At 41.3% G+C, this 25,751-nt stretch overlaps 1 protein-coding gene across 3 annotated transcripts; it reads right to left on the bottom strand.

Moving 5' to 3' along the window:
* Window positions 1–1,158: 1,158 nt before the first annotated feature.
* On the bottom strand, window positions 1,159–25,655 carry dyrk4 (dual-specificity tyrosine-(Y)-phosphorylation regulated kinase 4). 3 transcript variants are annotated; one of them, XM_031867243.1, is made up of 15 exons: window positions 24,592–25,655; window positions 23,971–24,040; window positions 9,964–10,047; window positions 8,149–8,301; window positions 7,760–7,910; window positions 7,362–7,525; window positions 6,497–6,633; window positions 5,675–5,815; window positions 4,690–4,828; window positions 4,357–4,438; window positions 4,064–4,236; window positions 3,894–3,954; window positions 3,589–3,718; window positions 3,336–3,472; window positions 1,159–3,072 (listed from the first exon to the last, which is right to left on the bottom strand). In XM_031867243.1, exons 1-15 carry the CDS (start codon window positions 24,636–24,638, stop codon window positions 2,795–2,797), a joined length of 1,947 nt encoding a protein of 648 aa, XP_031723103.1. In that variant the 5' UTR covers window positions 24,639–25,655; the 3' UTR covers window positions 1,159–2,794. The 3 variants fall into 3 exon arrangements, with proteins under 3 accessions (XP_031723103.1, XP_031723111.1, XP_031723115.1); XM_031867251.1 differs by lacking the exons at window positions 23,971–24,040; window positions 24,592–25,655 and adding an exon at window positions 15,592–15,718; XM_031867255.1 differs by lacking the exons at window positions 23,971–24,040; window positions 24,592–25,655 and adding an exon at window positions 12,538–12,975.
* Between the last annotated feature and the right edge of the window lie 96 nt (window positions 25,656–25,751).

Genomic DNA, 25,751 nt, shown 5'->3' on the forward strand with positions numbered 1-25,751 from the left:
ACAAAAGGTATACAAAAGTTTATACGTCAACATACAGACAAAGGTCTTGGAAATGCAACCTCTGGTTTGACAATGAAAAGTGTGAAAGTGACTTATTATGATCATAAAAAAAGAGTTTTTCATGCTGTGTTCATTCAATAATTGTCATGAGAAGAAAATAATGATATGAACAGTGTCTGTTTCGATTGACACCCATATATAAATTAACAAGCACTAAAATACTATTCAAGTGACTGTGGAAAGGTTTTTACATGTTGTGTTTACCTTTTTATTAACAAACAACAGCTTTTTAAAATAGATTTAATACATTTTAGATGACGCATGGTTTTATCTAAACTCTTTCACATAATTATAGATGCAATCCGCGCGTTTCTGGCGTTGTCGGGTATTAATGGCTTAATGCAAGTCATAATGAGGGGTAGGCCATTATATTAGATTAGATCGCCCTTGGCCAAGACAACATTCATCTCTCTCTGCTATGTCCCATCTCTTCTACAGCCAGAATCGTTTATAACTGACCACAAACTATGGAGTCTGGTCTGGAGTGTGCCAACAGAATAATTATAGGTTTATAATTTCTAATTATAATTATTAGACTTAATAATACTTCAAATGCTATTTTGAATTAGTATTTATGATGCACTGAATGACTCAAATAAAGAGGGTCTAAGCCACTCCTTCCACCACTCGTTCCTGCACAAAGCAGCAGGTGGCAGCCCTGTGCTGTGCACATATATAACAACCAACCAATCAGAGCTCCTGTTTTTCTAAGTTGTAGGTGGCACACTGCTCAAACATACAGTAGAGAGAGCAAAGTGACAACTGCAAATGTTAGTCAATTTCAGTAATAGTTGGAGAAGTTATTAGGATGGAATATGATAAAGAAGAATTCTTAAATGGAAAAACAATAATAATCTAAATGTAATCATGATTACAAAATGATTGTACAATTCTTATTTACAATCCATATTTTTTATTTACCAGTTACTTATTTAGCAACAGGCAGTGAAAACTATTACTACATCTTAAAACTATAAGTGAGAGCTTTAATTTGCATTATAACAATATGTCAACAGTGCCTCATTATCCTTTCAAGTTGAAGCATGGAAACAAAAACACAAACATTTGAATAAATACTATAAAATATGACAGCATATGCTCTTTAAAACAACCTTTTATTTCATCATAAAAGACAAAGAGACATACAAATGTTTACGTGTACAACATAACCATTCTTATTTCAGCTGCAATCCATTCTCTTGGGATCGCGTGTTGCTTAGCTAATAGATAGTGAGGGCACCGGTCTTGCACATCTAACTTGAATCTCTGTTGGCGACTTAAGACATAAATCCATTGTAAAAAGATGGTATGTTCTGTAACATTAGACGGGACATCATTTTGTCAAATAAAAGGGATTCTGGCAGACTAGTCTGAACCCTTGTTGACGGGTAAGAATCCAACGGTTTCTAATCCAGGTGTACACAAAGAATAGTAAAGTGCGAGGTTTCTAATACTGCAAGGCACGAACTATCAATAACTGGATTGTCTTTTTGTTTCTAAAATAAAAAATGTTATGAATAATAGACATACAAAATATTTTCATACAGTGACAACACAACAAGTAAAACCTTGTCTAAACCCTCAAAAAATATCTGAAATATTTTCTTAACATGTGTTCTGTATTACACATACGCAGTAAATTACAGCAAAAATATATACAATAAATTATATTACAATTAAATAGTTTGTGATTGTTAAATTAAATTGTTAAACAAATACGAAACATAAGATCAAACATATTCCATAATAAACACGTGAAATCATTAATAATCAATGTCATCAACTGAATTCTGCAATTAAAAAGTATACGACAATTATTTCTTTAAAATGATTTAAAAAAAACATATTTTGGCTTAGCCTTTATTGCACACACTTCTTAAAATATTTTACCATTATGAAAGTTATGCTAAATGTGTAAAAGAAAAAAAGAATAAAATGCAAAACCAAATATTTGATACATTTTATAACCATGCAGTGTGTACTACTTTGTTTTTTAACATGGAAAATGAGAAAAGTAAAAGTGTTATGGTATAACCTGTTTATCAAAGATTTCAATGCCCAGCAAAAATTGGGTTCAATAGATAATACAGGAGACAGTGGAGAAGGTGATGCTGAACTATGAATTTGTTTTTTAAAATCATCTATAGTCAACATGGGCAGACAGCTTGGTATCTCAATTGCGACACACTTAAACAAAATGCCTGCAACTGCACCTTAAGTCCTTTGTAAAAAAAAAAAAAAAAAAGTACAACTGGTTAATTAACTTCACGGTCATACAAACCCAAAGTTTCACAGAATAAAAAAATACACTATGACTGTATACTTGAAACAATAAATAGAGGGTGTCCCTCTTTGCTGATGATCATAGTGTCCCCTCCATACATCTATATTGTGTTCACGGCATTTGGGAACTGGTTTGCTTCCTACCTTTGAGTTGAAAACATCCACTTCATTCCGACTTGAAACTCAGAAACTGAGACTTTTCCTCTGGTTCAGACGTCTCCAACATGTTGTTTTTGTGACGTCGTGTAGACACAGAAACAACATGGTAGTATTCGTAGTAAATGGATCTTTAAATATTCTATGTGTGCAGGGCCAAACAAATGGCACTTTCTTTTCGCTGTCCATTTACTTCCACTTCACCATCTCAATCACTCTCAGGTGGGGAGTGGGACACTGAGCCTAAACAACAGTTCCCACATGTCATGAACGCAGCACGATTCCCCTTTGACTGTTATAAGATAGGGGGCAAACACTGAGACTGCTCTTGGCTATCTTTTCTCTCTGTGCCCATTTCCTCTTGAGGCTTGATGATAATGTGAATGGGCCTCTCTCCACCTCCTTCTTGCTGCTTGGTATCTGTGGACAGCTTCCCCTCATTCTCACACACCTCCTCCTCCGCTGAGGCCCCGATGGGCCGCAGACGCTCGGCAGTGGCCATCTTTGTTGCTGTTGCTGTGCCGTCTCTCTTCAGCTTGTCAGTAGCGCTGCTTTCGGAGCTGACCTTCTCCGCTGTGCCAAAAAAAAACAAAAAAAAAACATTAAATGTCAGCTCAAGGTGAATACAAAACAACTCTGTTGGTATGTCCGCTGCTATGGCAATTGCTAATAATTCCACCTGAACCGTTTTTTATGTATTATATTATGTAAGAGGTCTCTGCTCTATTTGAGCTGTTTGTTGTATCTAGAATTGTTACTTTTACTTAAAATGTCCTGTAAATATGGGTACTATCCTAAGTATATAGTATGGATGATGAAATGGACTGTACTCTTACCAGGCTTGCTGGTCGAACTGTCTGAGACCTTCTTCACTGTTGGCTTGGTTCTTGGCCGGACTTTGTTGAAATTTCCCTCCAGGATCCACTCGTGCTTTAACCCCTCATCTGGAGTCATACGTTTGGTCGGGTCCCAACTGAAAACACATACAGAAAAAAAACTTAAGTCTGCTTGTACAGATTGTTGTTTCATCTCATCATTGTTATTTCCTGTTCTGGTTGACAGTCAAGCAGATGTTTAGAGTGAACATACGTGAGGCAGCGTTTGATGAAGTCTAAGAACAAAGCGTCATTCGTTTTCAACGCTGCTGACAGCTCCTTGGAGTTGGGTCTCCTCTTCTTCCCCTTGCTATTGGTGATGTTCCTAGGGTTTCCTTTTGAGTCTGCAGACAATTATCAAAATATATAATCTCAGCACATTGTTCCTATTGCGTAGTCTCACACCTTCTGCAAAGCACTGGCCTAGTTATTCATTTATCTTCTGATAACGTTTCGTGGTCTACATTGTTTGCTATAAGGCACGAATGAGATATTAAAAATATCGGAATAAATTCTCACCAAAGAACAGCCTTCTCCTCGCAGCTGACTGAACAAAATCATTTGGAGGCATCCCAAGAACCTGTAAGTCAAAATATCAGGACACCTTAACAAACTGACGCAACTCAACAGCTATATTGGAAAATTCTTGTGCGTTTACATTTCTAAATAAATGTCTTTCCATGTCGTACCTCCATTATGCAGGCTATCTGCTCCACTTCGCTCTCTCCTGGGAAGATAGGATAGCCTGTGTAGAGTTCAGCAAGGATGCAACCCAGACTCCACATGTCAATGGCCATGCTGTATGGGTGACCCAGGATGACCTCTGGGGAGCGGTAGAAGCGGCTCTGGATGTAGGTGTACACTAATGGAAAAGAAAGAAGAGACTGTGAGGGATATGAGATAGACATTCTGTGGACCATTTCTTTCACTATCCCGACATCGTTTTGTTACATATTTTCTCAGTTGAGTTTTACGCTCTTACCTCTTTGTTGTTCATAACAGCTTGATCCAAAGTCAACCACCTTGATGTTCCCTGGCCCTCTCTGAGACAGAAGGATGTTCTCCTGTTGAAAAGTAGAAGCAAAAACCTTCAAGCGAGTTGCTTTTATATAAGGCAGCTGCAATATCATATTGTTCCACAAGGCGGAGCAAAATCCACACTACTGTTCTGGGGAATCAATTATCAACAGCAGTGCAATGATTCAGTGCAAAGGAGTGGTCAGCATCAAGTTTTGTTGACTATATTCTAAATTCTGTCTTATATTCTATAGCTAAAAAAAAGGTTCAGGTATTACAGAAACTATGAAGTCAGTACCGGTTTGAGGTCGCAGTGGATTATCTTTTCCCTGTGCAGCATCTGCAGGCACCTGAGAAGAGCATGGGTGAACCGACGGATGAGAGCCAGACTGAAGCCCTGGAAGTTGTTTTTTTTGATGAGCTCGTACAAGTTCACTCTGATGGAAGAAACAACACGATGTCTCGTTAGTTCATGATGCTGTTAAAACCTAAAGAGACTGATAGAGATTATTGTAAAGAAAATATATCCTATCTAAGTACTTTGTTCCTTACATAGCAGAGGGAGCTCAGTACGGATTCACTTATAAAAAGATGCACCACAAGGAGAACTGTTACATGTTCCTCAAATAAACTCTCTGCTAAGTTTGATGTCACTCTACACTTTACATCACACTTGATAAATCATCCACTGACTGAGAAGCGCGCACTTAAATGATCCTTGATTGTGCTCTCATTCAGAGGGAGACAGAGACACAGAATGTGTCCACCTACTATTTCTTGCTACGTGTAATAAGCATATACTTCTTTAGACTGTGTAACTTGAGCTTTCACACCATGAAGCAAGGAGGGGGTAAGAGATAGGGCTCTAATCAAGGCCTTAACTAAAGGATTCGGTGACAGTAAGGCAAGACAAGGTGGCGGTCCCAGACGTCCTCTAAAGGTCAATCAGCCTGAGTGATACAAAGTACTATCTCCCTTCAAATAGATATCAGTTGCTAAAACACAGATGGCTGAACGTACACTTAACTCCTGATTGACTGTGGTCATGTAGTGTTAGAATTAATGAATACAGACAAGTGCCTTTGGTAAGACAGTACAGTGATCTAATGGTGCTGTTGTACCATTGATTAACAGTAATGTCTACATATTCTCCTGTGAAACTAACTTATGGACATGCAGGCCTGCTTGCTTGCATGCAGAATACATAGTAAGTAACTGAGCTAGGTGCAACACTTTGTCTGTAAACAGGTACCGAAGTCCACAGTCACCAGACGCGTACTAACCCGAGAAGCTCAAAGGAGATGCAGAGGTGATTTCGGAAGTAAAAGTACTCCTTCATGTGGATGACGTTGTGGAGGTTGTCTTTGTCTTTCCTTTTGATCACATCCAGGATCTTCAGCTCAACCAGAGCTTGGTGATGAAACCTACAGAAAAAAGGTACAGAAGATGTTATGTAACTGGAATACAAAAATATTATCTGAGATTTCAACACCATTTTATTTCTGAATTTCCAGGTATTGCAGGGCCAGAATGAATTATGTATATGTATTTAAGCTCTGACATGCCAAATAGTGATAAATAGCAGCACTCTTTGGAAATGTTTGACTATATGAATATTTCTGCTGTTGATTATCTCTGAGAGGTTTGTCCCTGTACATCAATCCCTGGATATGTCTTTATCAACCATACACAATCCCCTCCATGGAAAGATAAGCAGAGTTCTCCTGAGGCAAGCAGTTTGCACCATTTTGTTTTCTGCATTATTGAAGTGGCGGTAAGACCGATGACTCCTGCATCTAACCTACAGGACTCGCAGGTAAGACAACACCATGGGTTCCGACTTCTATCATGCTAAATCAAGATCTCAACAATTTGACTCCTAAAATGTAAAGGGATTGCGGCAAAGGCATTTGGGAAAACCTCACAACGGGGTATCAGATCTCAGATGAATGCCACATTGAGTCTTTGATTGCGATTAATAACTTATTATATAGAGAATCTGCTTATTAAACAATAATTTTAAGATCTTTTCTAGGAAAGGCCCAATCAAAGGTGAATTGGTCAACTTAAACAAATCTGAATGAAATATGTGAGTGTACTCGTACCTTTTCTTATTGCGTATCATCTTAATGGCTACGAGTTCGTTGTTCTTGTGGTCCAGGCACTTCAGGACCTGCCCAAAGGAGCCTTTCCCAATCACTTCAAGCACTTCAAACCTGTATCCAATATGGTCATGCAGCACCTGAAAAAGCAAAAGGAAGAGCACTGTGAATATTTGAGCATTATGCACTGCATGCTTTTACTGAAATAAAAAAATATCCATCACTATCCAGAAGTCAGCCCAACAGACCGTCTGCAGCTGCTGGATTAAGGTCATATGAAGGCGTCTGGTCATGTACAGTTCATCTTACGCAGGTTGAAATCATGCATATGTGTGTGTGAGTGTGTGAAATGATAATTGACGAGTCTTCACATTTTCAGTTAATCTTCTTATTTTTAAAATTATATCAATTTCATGTTTCTACACAATTGACACATGTACATACTTTTCTGAATAACCATGGGGCCATTTATAGAACTTTACTGGTGGTTTGCAAATCTACAACACTATGACTTTAGTTCTTGCTGGCACTTTATGAAAACTGACTTTCTTCAAATTTGCTAGAGAGATACAGTAAAAAAATTCCACATGGTGAAACATTCAGTCACCTTTATTAGCAAACTCTTTGGCGGGGCATTCAAGTGCCTCTGGGAGATGTAAGACTCCCAGAGGCACTTGAGGTAAGACTTGGGAGTTGGAAAACAGTAAACTTTTTCAGTCCAATTATATTTATATTTCTTGAAAGTTTGCGTGCCAAGCTTGAGTTTCAACACTTTGCTTGTAATTGTTTAACCACAGAACAGTAACATAACATATGAATAAAAAAAACAAAACAGACTTAATGTTTTGCGACAGACCAACCATCTTACCCTGACGTAGCTTCCATGCTCGTCATCATATCCACAGTTCTGCGGTGTGCCTTGGGAACCCTCGATCTTCTGAGAGCCCAGACCAAGGAACCATATCTCTGCGTAGTCCATGATTTCCTCCTGCTCAAACTCCGTCAGCCGGTCCTGGAAGTTCTTCAGTGCTTCTGCAACAGGAAGTAAGAAGAGGGTGAGATGAGTCACTATCATATTGATTACACCTCTGCCAAAAGAGGAGGATTGTGAACAATCGTCTTCAATGCCGGCATGCTATTTTTACGGCATCAAAACTAAATGTTACTTAGTTACAAGCCTGTCTTGGAACACCCCCGAAAGATTCAAAATGTGAGATAATGACTCTGTAATTCTCTTGTATTGTATTCTTATCCACGATATCATACCTATGGGGGACATGGGTAACTTGTGTCCCTCATATTCCTTTTCTTTCTCCAGCTTGTTGCTGACAACCTTGCTAATGCGGGAGACGGACACTTTATCCATTGCTGCACCAATACGCATGCTGAATTGCTGGGTATGCTTCGGCCTCTCATCCTGTACGATAAACACACACAGAGACAGCAGAGACCCTTTGTAATTATGAGCAAATAACAGATAAAGTAACAACACATCACAGTCCCTGCAACTATCAGGCTGTTTCTCAGCTTTGCGTTGTATAAGCTACTGGGTTGAAATATTGATGCTGAACTTTTTGTTTCCATCAGAAACATCACAATGCAAAACGAGCTGCCACTGTAGGACATCACAGGCTGCTGGTGTATGAGGGCCTCACTGGGTGTGTCTGGTAGTTGTTTTGGCCCACTTTGTTGGCAATTTGGGGCAGGATGTTGTCCGACTGCTGGTGTTGGTTTTTGGCATTGCTGACCACCACCTGGACCACCGGTGGCTCAAGCTGAGGCAGGGTCCCTACACCAGGGCCAAACTTCTGTAAAACAGAGGGATTGTTTAAATTTGACTGCCTTGAATAAAGAAATTAGAAACAATAAAGTTACATGAAAACACTTAACAGAGACACAAATAAAATAGGGTCAGAGGAAAAAAGATCTTTCTGTCACTCCGTCAACCTAAAATGTCAAGCAGTGTGACTAAAGACTTTGATTCAGAAAAAAAAGAGAATAATCAGGAAAATCAACAAAGAAAATGGCCAATTTCCACAGCTAGAAGGCTTTTATGATCTTTTCCTGTAGGGAATAGCCCACTGTGTTTCAATGGAACAGAATACCAAATACTGAACAGCACATCTACGCACACCAAAGGCATGTTGAAAGAGTGGGTCAGCGAGAAGTCTAAATGAATTATTCTTTTTTCACTGTCGCTAAAAGCTTGTTACAGGCCCTTTCATTTTTTTCAAGAGTATTTGTCTGTGTTGGGCTCCAGCTCGTCAATTGTTGTTTGTGTTCTCAGCTCGCGATCTACATCCTTTTCACATGCATTTCGTCTGTGGAGGGTCAGGTGACCAGGACCCCTGGCGAGCGGCGGCTGGAATTACTGATCAGGTTGAGAGTGAAATGGGGACAAAGCCTGTGAGGCTGGGTACTGACACAGTCTGTCTGTAGTGGCTCTGTGGGGGAGGTGAAGAGCAGCAACCTGCTTTTCACTGGCTGCCATGCTGCTTGCTCTGAGAGCATGATTACATGTGTCACAGCCTTGCAAGGTTCAGCCCTGGCAATGATGGGCAAAATTAGACCTCTGTCCTGTGCCAAGTTCTCTGGGAAAAAGGAGATATCCTATGGACGAGTATCTGTGTCAAGAAGGGCGTTATACATTATATTGTAAGACATGCTTTCCCTTACTGAGCAGCAATCCCACTCAAATTTCAGGTGGAAAATTCAAAAGAGAGCTTCCTCTACATCCTGTGTCCTTTCATGTAGCCTTCAGCAATGTACTGCATTAGCAACATAATACATTATTTCATATAATATTTATTAACAGCATTCCAGGTAAAAAAGCTTTCCCCATCCATACAGTAGATCGTTTGTACATCTCACGTGTTAGGGGCTGCTGCAGGATCTGCCAACTTGGTTGACGCATAGAGATAGAGCTAAATATAGTTGCCAGCACCTGCCACAACAGGCAACGGAGGTAAACACAGTTACGTGCCTGTAGATAACCGGGGCCATGCTGCTTAAAGAAGCTGCACTTGCATCAATGGAAATCTGTGATGTGTTACATCACATAACCACATATGTGCAGACAGATGTCCACAGCTGCATTTATGATTTTCTCAGGAGTATGTCAATATAAAAGACCTGAGTTGTGACTATCACCATTCACATGCTTTAGTGAGGCTCTTCTTTTTCAATGAGCTGCTCGGCTAATGATCAAAAAAACATAACAAGCATCTATGAGGCATATCCAAGCCTTTTATTTCTAATAGGAGAGAGCATTCTGGAGTAGCTCACTGCATGAAAATGTATGAAAATAAAATAATAAGAAAAAGGGGAATACTATCTCTCAAGCAATGTTGATGAAATAATTCACGTAAACCTCATGTAAGGTTAACACTAAAACGAAAAGATGCCCTTGTTGGTCCATGTTCTGGTTAAGCACTCTGCTGCCTCTTGCTGGGGGGGGGGGGGGCGCTAACCTGTGAGCAGGATCGGTTTGATCCAAGACGGTTGCCTTCTGCTGGGAGTCTGTGAGGGTGAGGGAAGGCCTCCGGTCGTGACGTCTGTGGGAGGAAAGAGAGCAATTCATTAAAAACCACATCAACTATATTTTTTCTTCTGCAATGATTTTCAAACAGCACAATTAACAGCATCATCTCTGAAGTCAGATTTAGGATTTCTTTTAAGCCAAGAGGCAACCTAAAGCAGTCGTGACTCGTGAATAACAATGAATAATAAGTCATTGCTTCTTGTGTTCATGCTGCCTGGATTCTCCAGTCTCCTCAGAAACACACAGCCTGTGGGCAGCACAGCGAGATTGCGGCGAGACTAGCAAAAATAATGTACTATCATCCTAAAATAGATTACTTCTGCAAAAACCCGGCAACCACGACCCTCTCGCTATCCAGTGTTCTCTGTATACCCGCTGGTTTGCGCAGGTGTGTGAACATGTGTGTGCATGTCCATGTGTCTGGCTGTGGATGTACATGTGCCACCAAGCCTGTGCACACTACAGATCCCCTTTCCTAAATGTGTTGAAAGGAAGCGATAAATAAAGTAATAACGCAACAGAGTTCTGGATATACTAAAGTAGCATACGCATTTGGAATGACTCTCTCTGACAACAAGCCAGCTTGCGCGTGCCTTAATAATCAGCGGGTGAGCGTGCAGCTGCGTTGGGCGACACCATATGGGTGAAATAATGCTTAGCTCCGTATGGGGATACGTGCTAAACTCACTCTGCCAGCCTGCATTCTGGGAGGGAGGGAGTGAGGGGGTGACAGGCTGGGTGTGGTCCACAGGTGCTGGATAGGAAACGGCTTCCCAATCACAATCACAACTTTTTTCATATTGAATGATTTATTTCCAAGAAACTTATAAACAAATCTCTGGCAAACACAGGATTTAGAGTGGGGCTTTTGTGTGATTCTTCGTAGGGAAACTCAGTTTTAGAGCTGTTGATTAAATCAACTAATCGATTAGTCGACAAAATCGTTAGTGTATGTTGACTAAGAATTTCTGTGGTCGAGAACGGCCCCAATATACACAAAGAAAGGTTTGATACAGTGTAGTCATGTTACAGCAGCACAGTGAGTGACAGCAGGAGCCATGTAGGTCACTGTGGCAGGTTGGCTTCTAAAACACCGCCTGCTAATGTCTGCTGTAAGCCTGGCTAATTAGCACTTAGCCAGTGGAAACCCAGTGACATCATAACATATGCCCACACACATTTCTGTATTGATCACCTCTGTCCTTAGAACCTGAAATAATGAGATTTTCTTAAGAGCCAGAATAGCAATATATAGAAATATCTATCATTGTCGGTATCTGTGCCTAAAATCCATGTTCGCACAAGAAAGTGATTGGATTATATGATACAGTAAATCCATCTTTTCCTGAGACATAAATACAGTCCATTTATAAATATAAATAAAGTTACATGAATAGATAGATGGAGGCGAAGACACAGAAACAGATGTCAGGAGCAATGCCGACTCTGCTCTGTGTGACTCGGGGGTCTTAACTGGAGCTAAGATCATCCCAGTAGGGGTGTGAGGGCAGCTTTGGGTCCTCAAGGGTCAGAGGGTCAGCAAAGCAATAAAACCAGGAGTAACATCAACAAGTTGTGAAACTGTGCCCACTCACACTATCAGCTGTCAGACAGCATGTATTTTTTTCAATGTATAATCACACTGCCCTGTTGTGTTGATTGCACACAACAGGCTGTTTCCTGTTGGCATCAAATGTGACCACAAAATTAAGACTAGGCTTGAGGATGATTAGTTTGTCAATGCAAAAATTACATCATATCTAACTTTTGTGACTAAAAACAATAAAAAAAGCCCAAAATGGCAAGGTTTAAATTTGCAACATTTTCCATGTAAGGTGTGTCAAATATACCAGAACTCATATAGAATTCTGTCAGCACCACAAACACTGAAATAAGTAGGCTAAACAAAGACTGAAATAGAAATGGATCAGATTTTTCATCACAACTTGGCATGTGGTCTGGAGAAAGGGGGCGGAATACAGCATAAGTAATCAAGTGGGATATTTTATAGAGGAGAAATGCAAATAATTCCAAATTGAGAATCACTTCACATTCTTGGCATGTATGGATAAAGGTAATTAGAGAATGTACAGTGAATGGTTGACTTTTATTTTAGTTGATCATTGTAAAAGGATACCTGCGGAGGGTTTCTCCCAAAATGGAATTAGCCTGGAGCGAAGCCCTGTATCTGGGCAAAATAAATTCTTATTCCATGGAAAAGCAAAAATAGGAAATCTGTAAGTTAACTATGAGGAATACTAAAGTGATATCATGGAAGATAAAGTATGGTTATAGCAATATAAAAACTTTCACTGCCAGCAGCCATGCCATTTTTTGTTTTATAATGGCATGGCTGCTGATAATTTGGACACTCTAAATGGCCATACATTGCTTTCAAATCGACCACAATATGAACCAGAGTACCACAGTCACGCTATAAAAAAAAAACACAGGAAACTGCTATTTAGCAGCCATCCAAGTCGCTTACAAAAAAATGCCTCACCTTGTTATTTATTTCTGGCAACATGCTGTGTGTTATCGGTGTCAGTCTTTACAGCAACAATCCAAACACGGAAGAGTTTATCAAATCCAACAAAGAGTCAGTGCATCCAACTCTGTCAGTCCAGCCTCGAAACCAAGACGCACTTCACAACTTCGTGAGGAGGACTGAATAAACACTGACAAGTACAATCCTGATGACTGATCGAGATCCACCGACCCAAACCTGCCGTACTCCTGGTTTTACGCGCACGGGGCAAATGCGCTGTCGTCAGAGAGGCGATTAGCGAGCGAGACAGGCTGTCGAGGGTCTCTGCGTCTTGGCGCGTTCTGCTAAGACACCGAGAGAGCCACCTGTTCAGGTTTCCACCGCTGATAGCTGGGGATCTCTTGATATAGATGTGTTTTTTTTTTCCGTGTTCGCTCTCGTCCACCTACACCATGCTGTGTGACTGATGCGCTCTCCGACACCGACGCGTTAGAGCGAGGGTTCACACCGACGCACACGCACGTCGTGGCCACACTTATTATACAGTAACTTTTATGTAGTTCTGCTCGCTGTCTCGAAGCTGACTGTCAAAATCGTGCCGTGCAGTCTCACTGTCATTCTGGAAATCTAATATGTCTTCCATCAAGTGACAAGAACGGAACTCGTTTCCTTATTTCGGGGGTCTTAACACTCAAACGAGCTGCAATCGGAAAACAGAATATAAGAGGGATCACTCAAGCAAATATCGAAGACGTCTTTTAAATTGGGCAGCATTGTTAACAAATAGTATCATATCACGGGATAATTTTTATTAGTTGTATAAAAGCTTTTGAATAACAGGCTCCCTATCTCTTAGTCAACTACTGTGTGGCGGTGGACAGTAATGATGAAATTGAATTCCTAATTTTGCTATAAATATTAAATGCAAAAACAGCCAGTGAGATGTTCGCTTCCCTTGTCAAATTTCAGGTCCGGGGCCCTGCAAATCAATTCTCAACCTGCAGGAAGCTTGTATTTAACCAGGATGGTCTCCTGAGATCGAAATCTGTTTTCATAATTGGTACAGGAGCTAACACATAGTAAACATGCACCAAAAGAAGAGTGATGAAAAAAGGGCATTGGACGTCTCTGCCAAGACATCTCCGAAATGTTAAATTGTCAGAAACACAAATAGAAATCCGTCTTCTTCTTATTTGAAACTGACCACTATATTTTCTCGAGTCATTCAACAGAGTTGGTGGACAGCCAAGAGATTCTGAATTTTCCTTAGAGCTAAAACTTGTAACAAGAGAACAGACACTACAGTTTTGTGTTGCTGTCATGATGCATAAGAAGATAATTGTTTTCCAATGACAAATCCCCACTGGAAGGAACAAGTCAATTGCTCCCTGTGACAAGGAGCCCAGAACAAGTAAGCTACAGGAGATAAATATGATTAGATGGCAGCTGTTATACAACAGCAGTGGCCACTTCATTAATCAGCCTCAGCACAGGATGAGCAGCCATCGAGGAAGCTGCACCTGCCCTCCTTATTCAACTCTCCTAATCAATTCCAATATTCCACAAAGTTGTGTTGCATTTAATAAGTTTATATCTACAATAAAACACACAAGTTAAATCACTGGAGCTAGACCAGACGCATGTAAGGTGCTGCTAACAAGCATGCAACAACTGGCACACGTTTTCAGGACTGCTGTGATCGGCCCCTGCTGGTGGAGAGGTTGGAGGCTCCTTTAAATCTGGCCTGATTAATAACGATAAGGGCTGCAGCAGGAGGCCTTCATCTTATACAACCTACAACCACAACAGAACAGACTGGAGGCTATATGTGCTGTTGCAGTACAATTTGAGACAGAATCACACATTACTTTGCATCTAATTTTATCTCTACACTGCAGCATGATAGGACCAATCTGAATCACAAGCATTATAGTGAATATGATGTATTAGAAACAGAAATATTTAGTTTAATGTAAAGATTTTCAGTTTAATAAATGAATGGCCCACTTCTGAAAGCCCTTGTATTATTAACTGGGGTGACATTCCCCAACAGTGTTTGGGTCTCTGGGAAGGGAGATCCAAAAACACATCTGCAATTGCCGCTTATTGCCATGGCTGCCGTCAAAAAGAGTCAAACGGAGATCCTCGAGATTTAACTTGAAGGAATAGTTTGACATTTGACATTGAAGCCGGAGAAAACACGGGGAAACGTGCAAACTCTAGAGAGAAGGGCCTGCCAGCAGGTGCGAACCGTGAGGCGACATATCTATCCACACCACTGTGCCACCCATATGACATACACAACAGTTTGAAAAAATACATTTATTGACATGCAAATTAATCGTGTACCATTCAACGACATCTGATAATCAGCAAACTCTACCATCTTCACGTAACACTTTCCTCATCCGTTAGATACCCAAGTGACAGGCAGTCAGGGTGGGCACCACTATGTCCCCCATCTTCACCGTCAATACTGGAACCCCCCCAAGGCTGTGTTCTGAGTCACTTTCTACACAAACTCTACATCAGTGACTTTCTCAGCCCCTCCCACATCACAACATACTTTAAATATTCTGCTGACACAGCCACACTCGCCCTTGTGTTGATGTTCTTGCTGGTTTAAACCCTGTTTCTGAGTGTTTGATTGTGTACAGAATGTGAGAGAAAATGTCCTCTATTGAGGACAATAAAGAATGAATCTGAAGTCGTGCTCTGGCTTTGCACTGTTGTACAGTATCTTCAGTATGTAGCAGAGATCAAATGGCACATCAGCAAACTGCTGGCAAGTCAGCCACTGTAGACCTTGCTGCAGTTCACCTGGGAGATTCACATGACAACACATTGGTGAGCAAAACAATGCAGATACGGTATATCTCACCATGGCAACCAAAGACAGACGAAACATGAAGAAGGAGGACTGTGATACCAAGTGAGCAATTCTGAAAATAGAGACTGAACAAAGGAGTGAGAAAGAAAGAGTGTGAGCGTGGGCATTTAGATAAGATTTGGGTGGATGGAAAAAATCGAAACAAATCGATGTCTTGCCTCTGTTGCCTCCAAACATACCTCAGGTTGGACCCTCCTATTCCTGCTCCAGCAGCAGCCCTGGAAGCGGCTAAAACCACAGCAAGCAGGCGAGGTCCCGTCTTCCCACATAGCACATCTCCCCCATGCTGCCACAAACCCACCTCCAAGCCCACCTCAGCCTCTAGACACCATTTCCATCTAGAAGGGGGGGGGGGGGTCACTCCGCAGGTCAGAGATCAGATAGACGCAGTCAGAAGCAAAATGAAGGATGGTGATGATGATGATGCCAGGCCTGCATTTCCTCCTGCTTGTAGTCTAGAAACTGTAAGTTGTGGTGTTGCTCCTCGTCTCTATTTGACAAAATCAAGAACAGAGCTTTGACGCTACTAAGTCCAGTTCCGCTAACTTTCCATTGTCGGCTTTAGTTGTGGATCCCGAAAATATGACTGAAGTCTTAACGCAGAACTTCCTGTGGTCCCCCAACACTCCGGACTCTGCATCATATATTCATATAAGATTTCATTCCGGTTGTTTAAGACCTCGGTGTCCTTTCGTTTTCTTCGTCGTCAGGTTCATCCAAACTATATTTCTTTGTTCCGGGATACAGACAGAGTAGAGAGGCAGGCTGAAGACAGACAGTGAGAGGAGGCTGTTGCTTTGTGCTGTTGCTATAGTTGGTGAGGGAGTGCGAGCTGTCTTTGCCGCTGCCAGTGACGTATGGATGGGACTCAACAAGGGACCCATCCTGAGCTGGAGACACAGCAGCAGGGGCCTGGCACTTAGCTTCCTGTAAAGGAGGCCTGTGGGAGTGCAGATCCAGAGAGGGAGGGGGTTACGGTAGATACAGAACCCCATCAGCCTCCCTGATCGCCCTCTTCATGGGGCTGGGGAAGTCAGACAGGGAGGATGTGCAGCTCTAATGGGCCTCCCATGTGACGTCCGCAACTTTCCTCTGCCTTCTCACTTGCCACTGTATCTTGGAGACAACGGCAGAGGGGCTGTCAACCCCCTACCGTTTTCCACCGGCTTTGCTGCTACCACAAATCCCTGCGGGCAACTAGTGCGTATGTGAAAGCTTATCCCACCACACTGCATGGCTGCCCCTGGCCTCCTGCCTGCTGCACACAGCGGCAGGGAACTGCAGAGTCCACAGCAGGACAGGACACAGTGGCTGAGTATGAGCTTTATTCTGCAGGTAGCCATGGGGGGATCATAGTGTTGTAATTGCCTCCCTGTATCTTTTTATTCATTTTTGATGATTAATAAATGATTTACTGGACGAGACTACAATGTGAGTAAGTGCCAGCTCTCTACCTCAAGTTACAGTGCAGCATTTCATTTTTAAGTGTTAGCATACCAAAGGACGTGTCCTTTTAGTGACCACACGTATGTTACATAACTTCTGCCCATCCAACAAAAACAAAATCCATTAATCACCTTTTTTTGGTGACAGGAAAAATGCTGCTATTTCTGTAGCATGACTCAGCAGATTACTGTATTTTATTACTGCCCTGTCAGCCATTCTTGAAGCTTATATGGAGTCGTAGCTGGCTGCTTTATCTCTTTTCCTTCTACACATCTTTTGGTTTTAGTTTTTAATCTAATTTTAATTTGGTCTAATCCCAGTGATAACAGTCATTTGACCAGCTGCTGGCTGTCAAGGGACACACCTTTCCCATGCGTTTCAACATTCAGGCCAGATCTGGATAGAGTGAACAGCAGATGGTTGGACAAGCTACACCAGGCCGGATGAGACTCAGTCAAAGCAGGGCCAAATAACCTATTAGAGGACCATAACCCGGTGCCTTACATGCTTTGAGGCCCTGGCTAATCGCTGCTAGGTGCCAGACGAGGCAAACTGAGAGTAACAGTCTCCTTCCATTTGGTACAGAAGAGTGTGGGTAGCTTGACCTGGCTGGCAGGTGGACATCTGCAGTTTCGGAACGGGGAGCAGGCTTCTCAGCAACATATGGGTTCCCAAATTGTCACGAGTGCATAGACATAGACACACTCACAGACATACGGATACAATTTTCAAGGGGTCCCTTGACCTCTCAGCTGAAGATATCTGAATGAAAATGGGATCTATGCTACCCACAAATTTACCCCTTTACAGACATACGAACTTTATGGTAAGCCCATGCAGCAAAAACAACAACAAACAATAACCTATTGCCTATTCTAAAAATGGTGTATTGGACTTTGTCTGCATGCTGAGGTTCCTAAAGAGCCTTGGAATTGCATACATTCTGTAGGACTGGAAACCTGCAACTCTTGCGGATCCAATGAGCCCAATTCTGTTCATGTGTGATGATTTTATTCCCCATATTAGCCATTTCATTGTAGTGAAACCATTTTTTGAAACTTGATGTCACTATATACAATGACCTGTTGTTATCTCTGGGATAATCACAGCTTGATGGAACTTTACAACCACAAACTACAGACCTAGGGCATTCAGAGTGTGTATGACATATTGAAAATGAAGGGGTTTCTGAGCAGTTTCCAGAAAAGAAGTGCTCGCCATCCAATCAACAAAAAATGCAATTCTTGCAGTTTCAATACTTCTTCTTCTATGTTGCATACACTGTTGACCTTCTATCTCCCCCAACAAATCCCCTGTGCCCCCCTAAAAAAAAAAAAAAAAAAAAAAAAAATCACATGACAGGCATGAGGAAATTTCAATCCTATATTACACAAGGGTGACTGACTTCACTACTGTAACAATGGTATCTGATGAACAACCAACACCAGCAGCCAGTGTTTTAAAAGAACATCCAATAAGCTTGTTAGTAAAGTAATTACAATCAAGTCAAGTTCTGAATCTCTTGCCTGATTATCCTCATGCTCTATCAAAAGGAATCAGCAATGAGTGATTTTGTGTGTGTTTCTTTGTTCAAGTAAATCTATGCATGTGTGTGTTTGTGTGATTGTAGTGGACACAGCTAAAACAATTAAGCGGGGCTCAGACCAAGCGAAATCCCATTAGACATGTGAAGAGGCTCACTTCACGTTGGTGAAGAGGGTGAGACAAAAAAAACAAACTCCTTAATGCACCTTGGGTCCAGCAACAGTAACAATCAGCAAGGATTTAAAGCTCTGTCAAAGTCTAAATGGGCTACTGCAGCAGTCACATTATACGTTTGCTGCGTAGCTTCAGTCAGGAACATTCTGTACTGTTGTAACATGTATATATATAGATATACATATGGCTCTCAAGTGTTACATACATGCAGCTACTCTGTTTTTCAGAGGGCGACGGCAAGTTGTGTTTTGATGTTCTATGCTGTGAATTCATGGTAAAAAAATGGTGGCTCACTACACCCCTTGATGAATAACTGTGACAAAAAAACTGAAGAAATCATTGAAAATGGAGATTGAAATGCCATCATAAAATCATATAATTATCACCTTTATAGTAATTTTGAGCCATTGCTACTCGTACCCAAGTAGTGCTGCACTATATAGGATGATATACAGTATAAAGGAAATGAAACAGAAATTTGCAGATCAATAAGATTATTATTCATTATCACAGTATAATTCTCGAGAACCGTGTGTTGCTGGGGACCCAAGCGAGCGCAGTCTGGAATTTGGTGCAATTTGGACATGCAACACATTCAATATTATTAACTTTGAATACAAAAGCGAATGCGTCTTTTTTTCAGCTGGATGCTGGATATACTTACGTTACAACCGCACTCTTCTTCACTTCCCTGGACTCAACGAGCGATAAGCGGTTGTCTGCAAGCAGCGATACCCGGTACCAAGAAATCGGCCCGCTCCAAACAGGCACGGCACTAGTTTCATTGAGATATTTTTTGTTTGTTTGTTCTTCTTATTGAGATCCTTTGCCTACGATGACATTGTTTCTGTCACATACACTGTCATAGCCAACGTTCCCCATAATTTATAACCACTTTTGTGTATTTGCAGGTGCGATTGTGTGGGGTGGTTGATGGAGGTGGAGGTTGACCTACTACTTCATATGTGTGTCAACTGTGCCAGCTTGTCGAGTCCACCTACATACAGAGTACACAATCCTCTTCTGCTTCATGAAACCTCCCTTCATGTTCTGCAATGAACTCAAACAGACATACAAGAGCTTCCCGTCTTCTTTTTGTCAGAGACCCAGACTGTTAACATTTTTTCCAGAATTAGGCCAAAAGCCACATTCCATGGCCTTGATTAGCAGGTAGTTGGGCCATGGTGGTATTAAAAAACCCATTTCTCAAATGCGAGTCTGAAAAATTAATCCCTCACTTTTGAGGCTAATCTAAAATACAGACAAACCTAATTCAGTGCTCCAACTTGATAGAATCCTTTTAAAACCACCCAATGACTGAGGACCACATCTTCTTGTTATCTAGTGCGGTATCACCACAGCCATACTGTATTTATAGTTCCATCCTCAAATTTGTCAGAATAAAAACTATATTCCTATGTTTGCCATCTCATCATCTCCCATTAATATTAAATAAATCAATACTCACACAGATTAACAGGCAGAACGCTTCTTCAACTGCTCCGAATACAACCTCTACTTAAAACACCATCATCGATACTTTTCAGGTCAACATAATCAGACTTTCTCTCCAAAGTGCTCAGTTATGGAAGCCTAACCCTTACCTCATTAATCACTCTGTCATCTAAGATCGGCTGCTTTCCATCCTTGGAAGGAGACCCGACCCAGGGCCCCATCTCTGGCTCTGCTCGTGCCTCAGAACCTGACTGTTATTTCAATAAGGCCGATCAGATAAAAAAAGTTGGCCCACTTGCCAGACAACTGAGGCAGGTGTGGCGCAAAACTTGGACAAGTGCATGTGTGTGTGAGATTTCTCAAGCCTGCTAGTTTACCTGCACAATCATAACGTGTGTATCAGAGGTTTCGGTGGTAAATATGCTTACAACACTACAGGCGTTTAGCCCCTATCATGTGCAGTGCGGGTGTTGACCTGGATGCCCCAGACTCTGCCCTGCCAGCTCTGAGAACCTGAAGATGGAGAAGTCGCACTCGTGCAGCCAGGCCTGTGTGAGTGATGATGGCCTGGCATCTATTGGCATCTCACCTCGTTCTCAAATGGCTCTGATGTTGCCCGCCTCCAGGCGACACAAGTCACCATATCAAATTTTTCCTTTTTTAACTTTCCAAGAATTTTCCCCCCGTCTTTTTTACTTTCTTCAAATCTTCTTGCAATTGCTAAAACCGGTCAAGAAACACAGAGACACTGCCTGTATCCCACCACTCTGCCCTCTGAAACCGTTTGCCTGTCTCCTTGCTCTTACATGGGTGATGGGCAAAGGTGAGCTTTGTCACCCAGGTAAGATGAGCATTGTCCGCCCTTCTTTTGGCCCCATAAGCACTGACTCTCCTGTCACCTTCAACAACAACATCGCAAGGCGATCCGCTTTTGTCGGGCACCTGGATACAAAAGACCCAGTGTCCGAGCTAGACTGACACAGACAATACACTGCCTTCAAACTGTAACAATTAGTGCAAATTGCAGGGATTATTCCGATGACATGTTTGGCCGATGTGGACAATGAGGATTGAAATGCTTGTTGTCTCTGGGTGCCAAATACAAGAGGCTATACCGTGCCACACAGTGTCATCAAAACACCAGGGAGGGACAGAGTTTGAAAAGGAGATCCCGTCTTAGACTCTAACGGTTTTATTATCCGGTTTTATTAACTGCAGTATATTTAATCATTATTTAATTCACTTCATTATTAAATATTGTTATATTATTTTCATGTATGATGGAATCAGTGAGCCTAACAAGGTGACAACAACCAATCCTCTTATACAACAATACTTTAGAAAAGACCTCACACGTTATTACACAACAATGCTCCTGAGCCTAAGGAGATGGAAGGAGAGATTGCGACGGGGGAGGACGTTGGCATACCCTGTTCAGCTGCTCTGCATTGCATGACTCACCGTTAAAGGAAAACAGACGCTTCGTGCAACCAAGCCAGGCACTCATTAACAAAACTCCCAGGGTGGCTGTTTACCCAGCATTCTTTTAAAAATCCAATTAATGTTTATCAGACTTGGGGAGTGTCTCAGTCCAGTTGTCCTCTCTGGAGCACCTCCTCAACATGGAAGCATGCAGCTGTGACACGGCAGTGCAAAGACGAGGCTCAGCCATGGGCAGTATGCGGCCAAACGCAGCCCAGGCTTCCACAGTCCTATGTGCACCACCAGTGGGAGGGATAACAGTCATCCACAGCAGAGAGGATGCTGCCAACTATTACGGGGCATTCACATGTTGAGAAGCATTGGCCATGTGACGGCCCTGACCACAACCCAGAGAAAGTTTCACACGCAGAATGATGAACTCGACTTAAATTACGCACATGACAGCACAATTCTATGCACACACATGCAGAAGTAGAAATAAGCAGAGAGGCTATTAGAAAGGATAGCATTATATAGGCTATAATAATGTGCTTGGTGACACCGATATCTGCAGAGGTGAGCTCTCTCTCTTAATGGCCACTTTTATTTCAGGGGGTCCGGTGTCAACAAAGGACAAAGCTGTGATGAGAAACCCAATCAGGGGCAGGGTTCATCAGAATAATGGGGAGGCACACTCCCTATTCCTCAGTCAGTGGGGGTGGAGGCTGGGCCAGGTGCACGGGTCTGCTCTAATACTCTGAAGCAGGTCATGAAGAGCACAACAAATGGTGTGGTGACATTGTTTTTATATAGATTAGTCGATCGACATAGAGTTAATCTATAACTATTTTGGTTATCAATACATTTTTCATGTCATTTTTTTAAAAGCAAAAAGCAACCAGTCTCTGTCTCCAGCTTCACCATAGAGACGATTACCTGTTTTTCCTCTGTTTGTAAATCATTGCAAACTGAATCTCTTCAGAGCTTTGGACTATTGAGGACATCACCATGGTTTCTGGAAAAATGTGACATATATTTTCCACTTTTTGCTAACATTTTACAGACCAAAACTATTAATATATTGATTGAGAAATTGATAATCATCAGATTAAAAAAGGTTCAGGGACTCTGAAGTTAGCATATACAAAAATCCCTGGACAGAATGTTAAATCTGGCATAAGTGAGGGGAAGTACATCCAAAAATATGTCATGTGATGTACCACTTTATTGGAAGGATCTGAAAGCTCTTTATTATATAAACAGAAGGCTAAAATGCTGAAGGTACTGAGTCATATCATGTCAAAGCTACAAACACGCTTGCCTGCTACAGTCTCGGGGTATTTCACATCTTGAAGGGGCACAGTGCATCTGCTGTTTTTATTTGTAATGACGCAAATGCTCTCTATTGATAGCCTAACTTTGAAAAAGAGAGAATCTTTTGAACTGACACACTGTGCGTGGAATCCACTCACAGTATAAAACCCAAACAGCTTCAAACGACGCCTCTGACGCAGCTCAGATTTTCAGCGTTCTTATCTTCTTAATGAGAATATCTACATGAGGGGCCTTAAAGTGCTGAGAGCAAAGCAAATAAAAGGACCATGATGGGATTAAGCATTAAAGAGTTTGGCCAACACACCCTGCAGTATGGCTGAGCATAGTAGCATCGCAAGTGTCTTTTCCCAGTTTTAAAGGCTGCATTACGGTAAAGTAATGCAATTTTCTAAATTTACCTGACTATTCTAGCTCTATAATTTGCCTTTACCCACTTAGTCATTATATCCACATTACTGATGATTATTTATCAAAAATCTGATTGCGTAAATATCTTGTTAAAGCACTAATAGTCAAACTTACAACGTCGTCGCAATATTGATATTTGGGTGTAGGGTCATAAATATTCATCATATTTCTGACCGGATATTTAAATTTTCTCTTTGATCGCCCAGTCCTACCCTGCAGTGCGAAGAATTATTGTCAAAGTTCAATCAACAGTAAGTAGAAAAGTGTCCTATAGGAGCTCAGTGAGGGCTTTGAAACACTCTAATCCCTCCCCACAGGAAGGGAGGGGGCGAATCGGTCTAATGCAGCGTGAATATGTATTTATCGTGGAACTTTCCATGAAGAGGAGATGTCCTGGTGTCAGCGCAGAACACCTCTGATACAGTATGTGGCCTTTTAATGGCTCAGGGTTGGGTAGTTTTGCTCTCCAAACATTTGCAATAAGTAACAGCTGGGCACCTCTCTCAGATGGTTTAGTGTCGCAGGCAAAGAACATCACAAGGCAGGGTATGTTCCCTAATAAATCACTTCTGCTGAGTTCACACAATTACCTAAATAACATTTATTTAATAGCCTGCACGGGGTGTAAGGTTGCTTGGAGGCACTGAAAAACATGGCCACCGCTATAAATTATGGTAATATATACTGAAGCAGTCAGGCTGACAAGAAAAACAAAACAAATACAAGCCTATCAATGTCTTAGTATTCACATGAATAACAAGCTATCCTCTTACCTTGGTCAGAAGTGGAAAGGTGCCTTTTCTTTCCTTTAATAGCTTTTCCAGCTTATTTTTCGAGCCAATTCTGTCCAAAGGAAAAACGTTTACGCATGGAAATTAATATTCAGAGATGCCAATACGTATTGGTCCATGATTCATCAACAATATATAGACCCATATATTAAAAATGCATGCATTTATGAGTTTTCGCTTATTGACAGTCACAGCTGTAAAATAAAGAGCCTTTTCCATTGCTGCAGCCTTTTTTGCATTAAACTACACTGACACCCTCTGGGCACATAATATTTGGTTTGTCTTAGATTCAGCACATCAAGCTCTGCCTGTTTTATGGAGGTGTCAAGTCAGTCAGTCAGTCAGACAGTTTCTGGTGCGGAACTACCAAAATAGTTTCTAAACAAGTAGCCGAAGCTAATTTATTATTTAACCCGAAGATAGATAACTTTTGTGAATTATAGGCCCAATGTTACCTGACAAAAAATACTATACACGAGTTTGGCTCACCCAATCTATAGACTGGCCTCTAGGCGAACACTATAAAGAATGCAAAGATATTATGCGAAACATGAATAAACAAACAACAAAACAGTAACTTATTGACCAAAAACACGCACTAACCTTTTCTCTGATGATTTGTTCGGCGCGCTCATGGTGAAATAAATCATCAAGGTGGCAGTGATGAAGCGGTCATGCGCGACATGCCCAACAGTCTCCGAGCCTGTGTGCCGCGGAGCGTTACCTCCGCCGGCTTATCCGCAACACAATGGCTGTTATACTCGGCACACTAAGTACTCACTGACAGTTTGATTCTGTCTTTTTTTTTTTTACTCTGACGCAGCTTTTTAGACAGGCGCTCGCGTGTATAGGTGAGAGGAGCGGGAGAGAGCGCGAGACAAAGAGAGGGACAGACACGCACGCACTGGGCTCGTTTTCCTCAGGTGCGCACAAAGATGAATTTGACGTCAGGAATGCAAACATCTAGATGCTTAAAAAATATTACGATAAGATGAATAAGAAGTTCACTTAAAAAGTTAAATAATGTGAAAAAAAAGAAAGAAGTGAATGCAGATGTTACATGTTGTAAGCTCCTGTAGGCTATGACAACCCAGTTTGGACCCCTGAAGCGATAACCAACCTGCACTCATATGACACAGTTAAATATCTAAAAATCCCATAGAAAAGGAAAAGCTGCAATTCTCCAGAATCAACTGTATCAACATAGTTAAAATCTATCATTATGATAAACTTTAATAAGCTCGACAAATCTCATCCCAATGATAAGTGGAGACAAACACCTGTTCCTCTCTCTATCATTGATTGGCTGATTAGCACCAGGTGTGGAGTGCCACTTAATTCTGACCCTATTGTGAACCATCTGTCTCCCATTATCTTCTTCTCCCACTGTAAATTATTTATTTGTTTGTGCAAAACGTGCATGTCTGATATGCCCAATGCTGGGATGCTGCATTTATGATTATGTACACATAAATGTATCCATTCATATATATTTCTTAACTAACCATTTATAACCATTTATTTTAATTTACACTGTAGAGCACCATTCAAGACACCAAAAGACACTTTACACAATAGATAATAAATATGGATGAACCCATATGAAATACAATTTATATATAACAAGCTAAAAAATGATTAAAGAGTAATTTTTCCTTTGTGCTCATTTCTAGGCAGTTAAATGAAACATTTTATCATTTTACTGATACCCTGAAAGTGTCAAAAAGACTCCATTAAAGACAAAATCGACATGATCGGAGAGA

The sequence above is a fragment of the Anarrhichthys ocellatus genome, unplaced genomic scaffold (assembly GCF_004355925.1).
Source record: "Anarrhichthys ocellatus isolate YVR2014 unplaced genomic scaffold, GSC_Weel_1.0 scaffold2, whole genome shotgun sequence".
Classification (NCBI taxonomy): domain Eukaryota; kingdom Metazoa; phylum Chordata; class Actinopteri; order Perciformes; family Anarhichadidae; genus Anarrhichthys; species Anarrhichthys ocellatus.

Bases quoted from the DNA above. Each gene is read 5' to 3' on its own strand.
- dyrk4 (XM_031867243.1), bottom strand. From the start codon at position 24,638: ATGATTTATTTCACCATGAGCGCGCCGAACAAATCATCAGAGAAAAG. The intron at 8,302-9,963 runs GTTAGCGCCCCC...TCTGTTTTACAG, and splicing joins CAAACCGATCCTGCTCACAG to AAGTTTGGCCCTGGTGTAGG. The intron at 6,634-7,361 runs GTAAGATGGTTG...TTGCTTTTTCAG, and splicing joins AGCATGGAAGCTACGTCAGG to GTGCTGCATGACCATATTGG.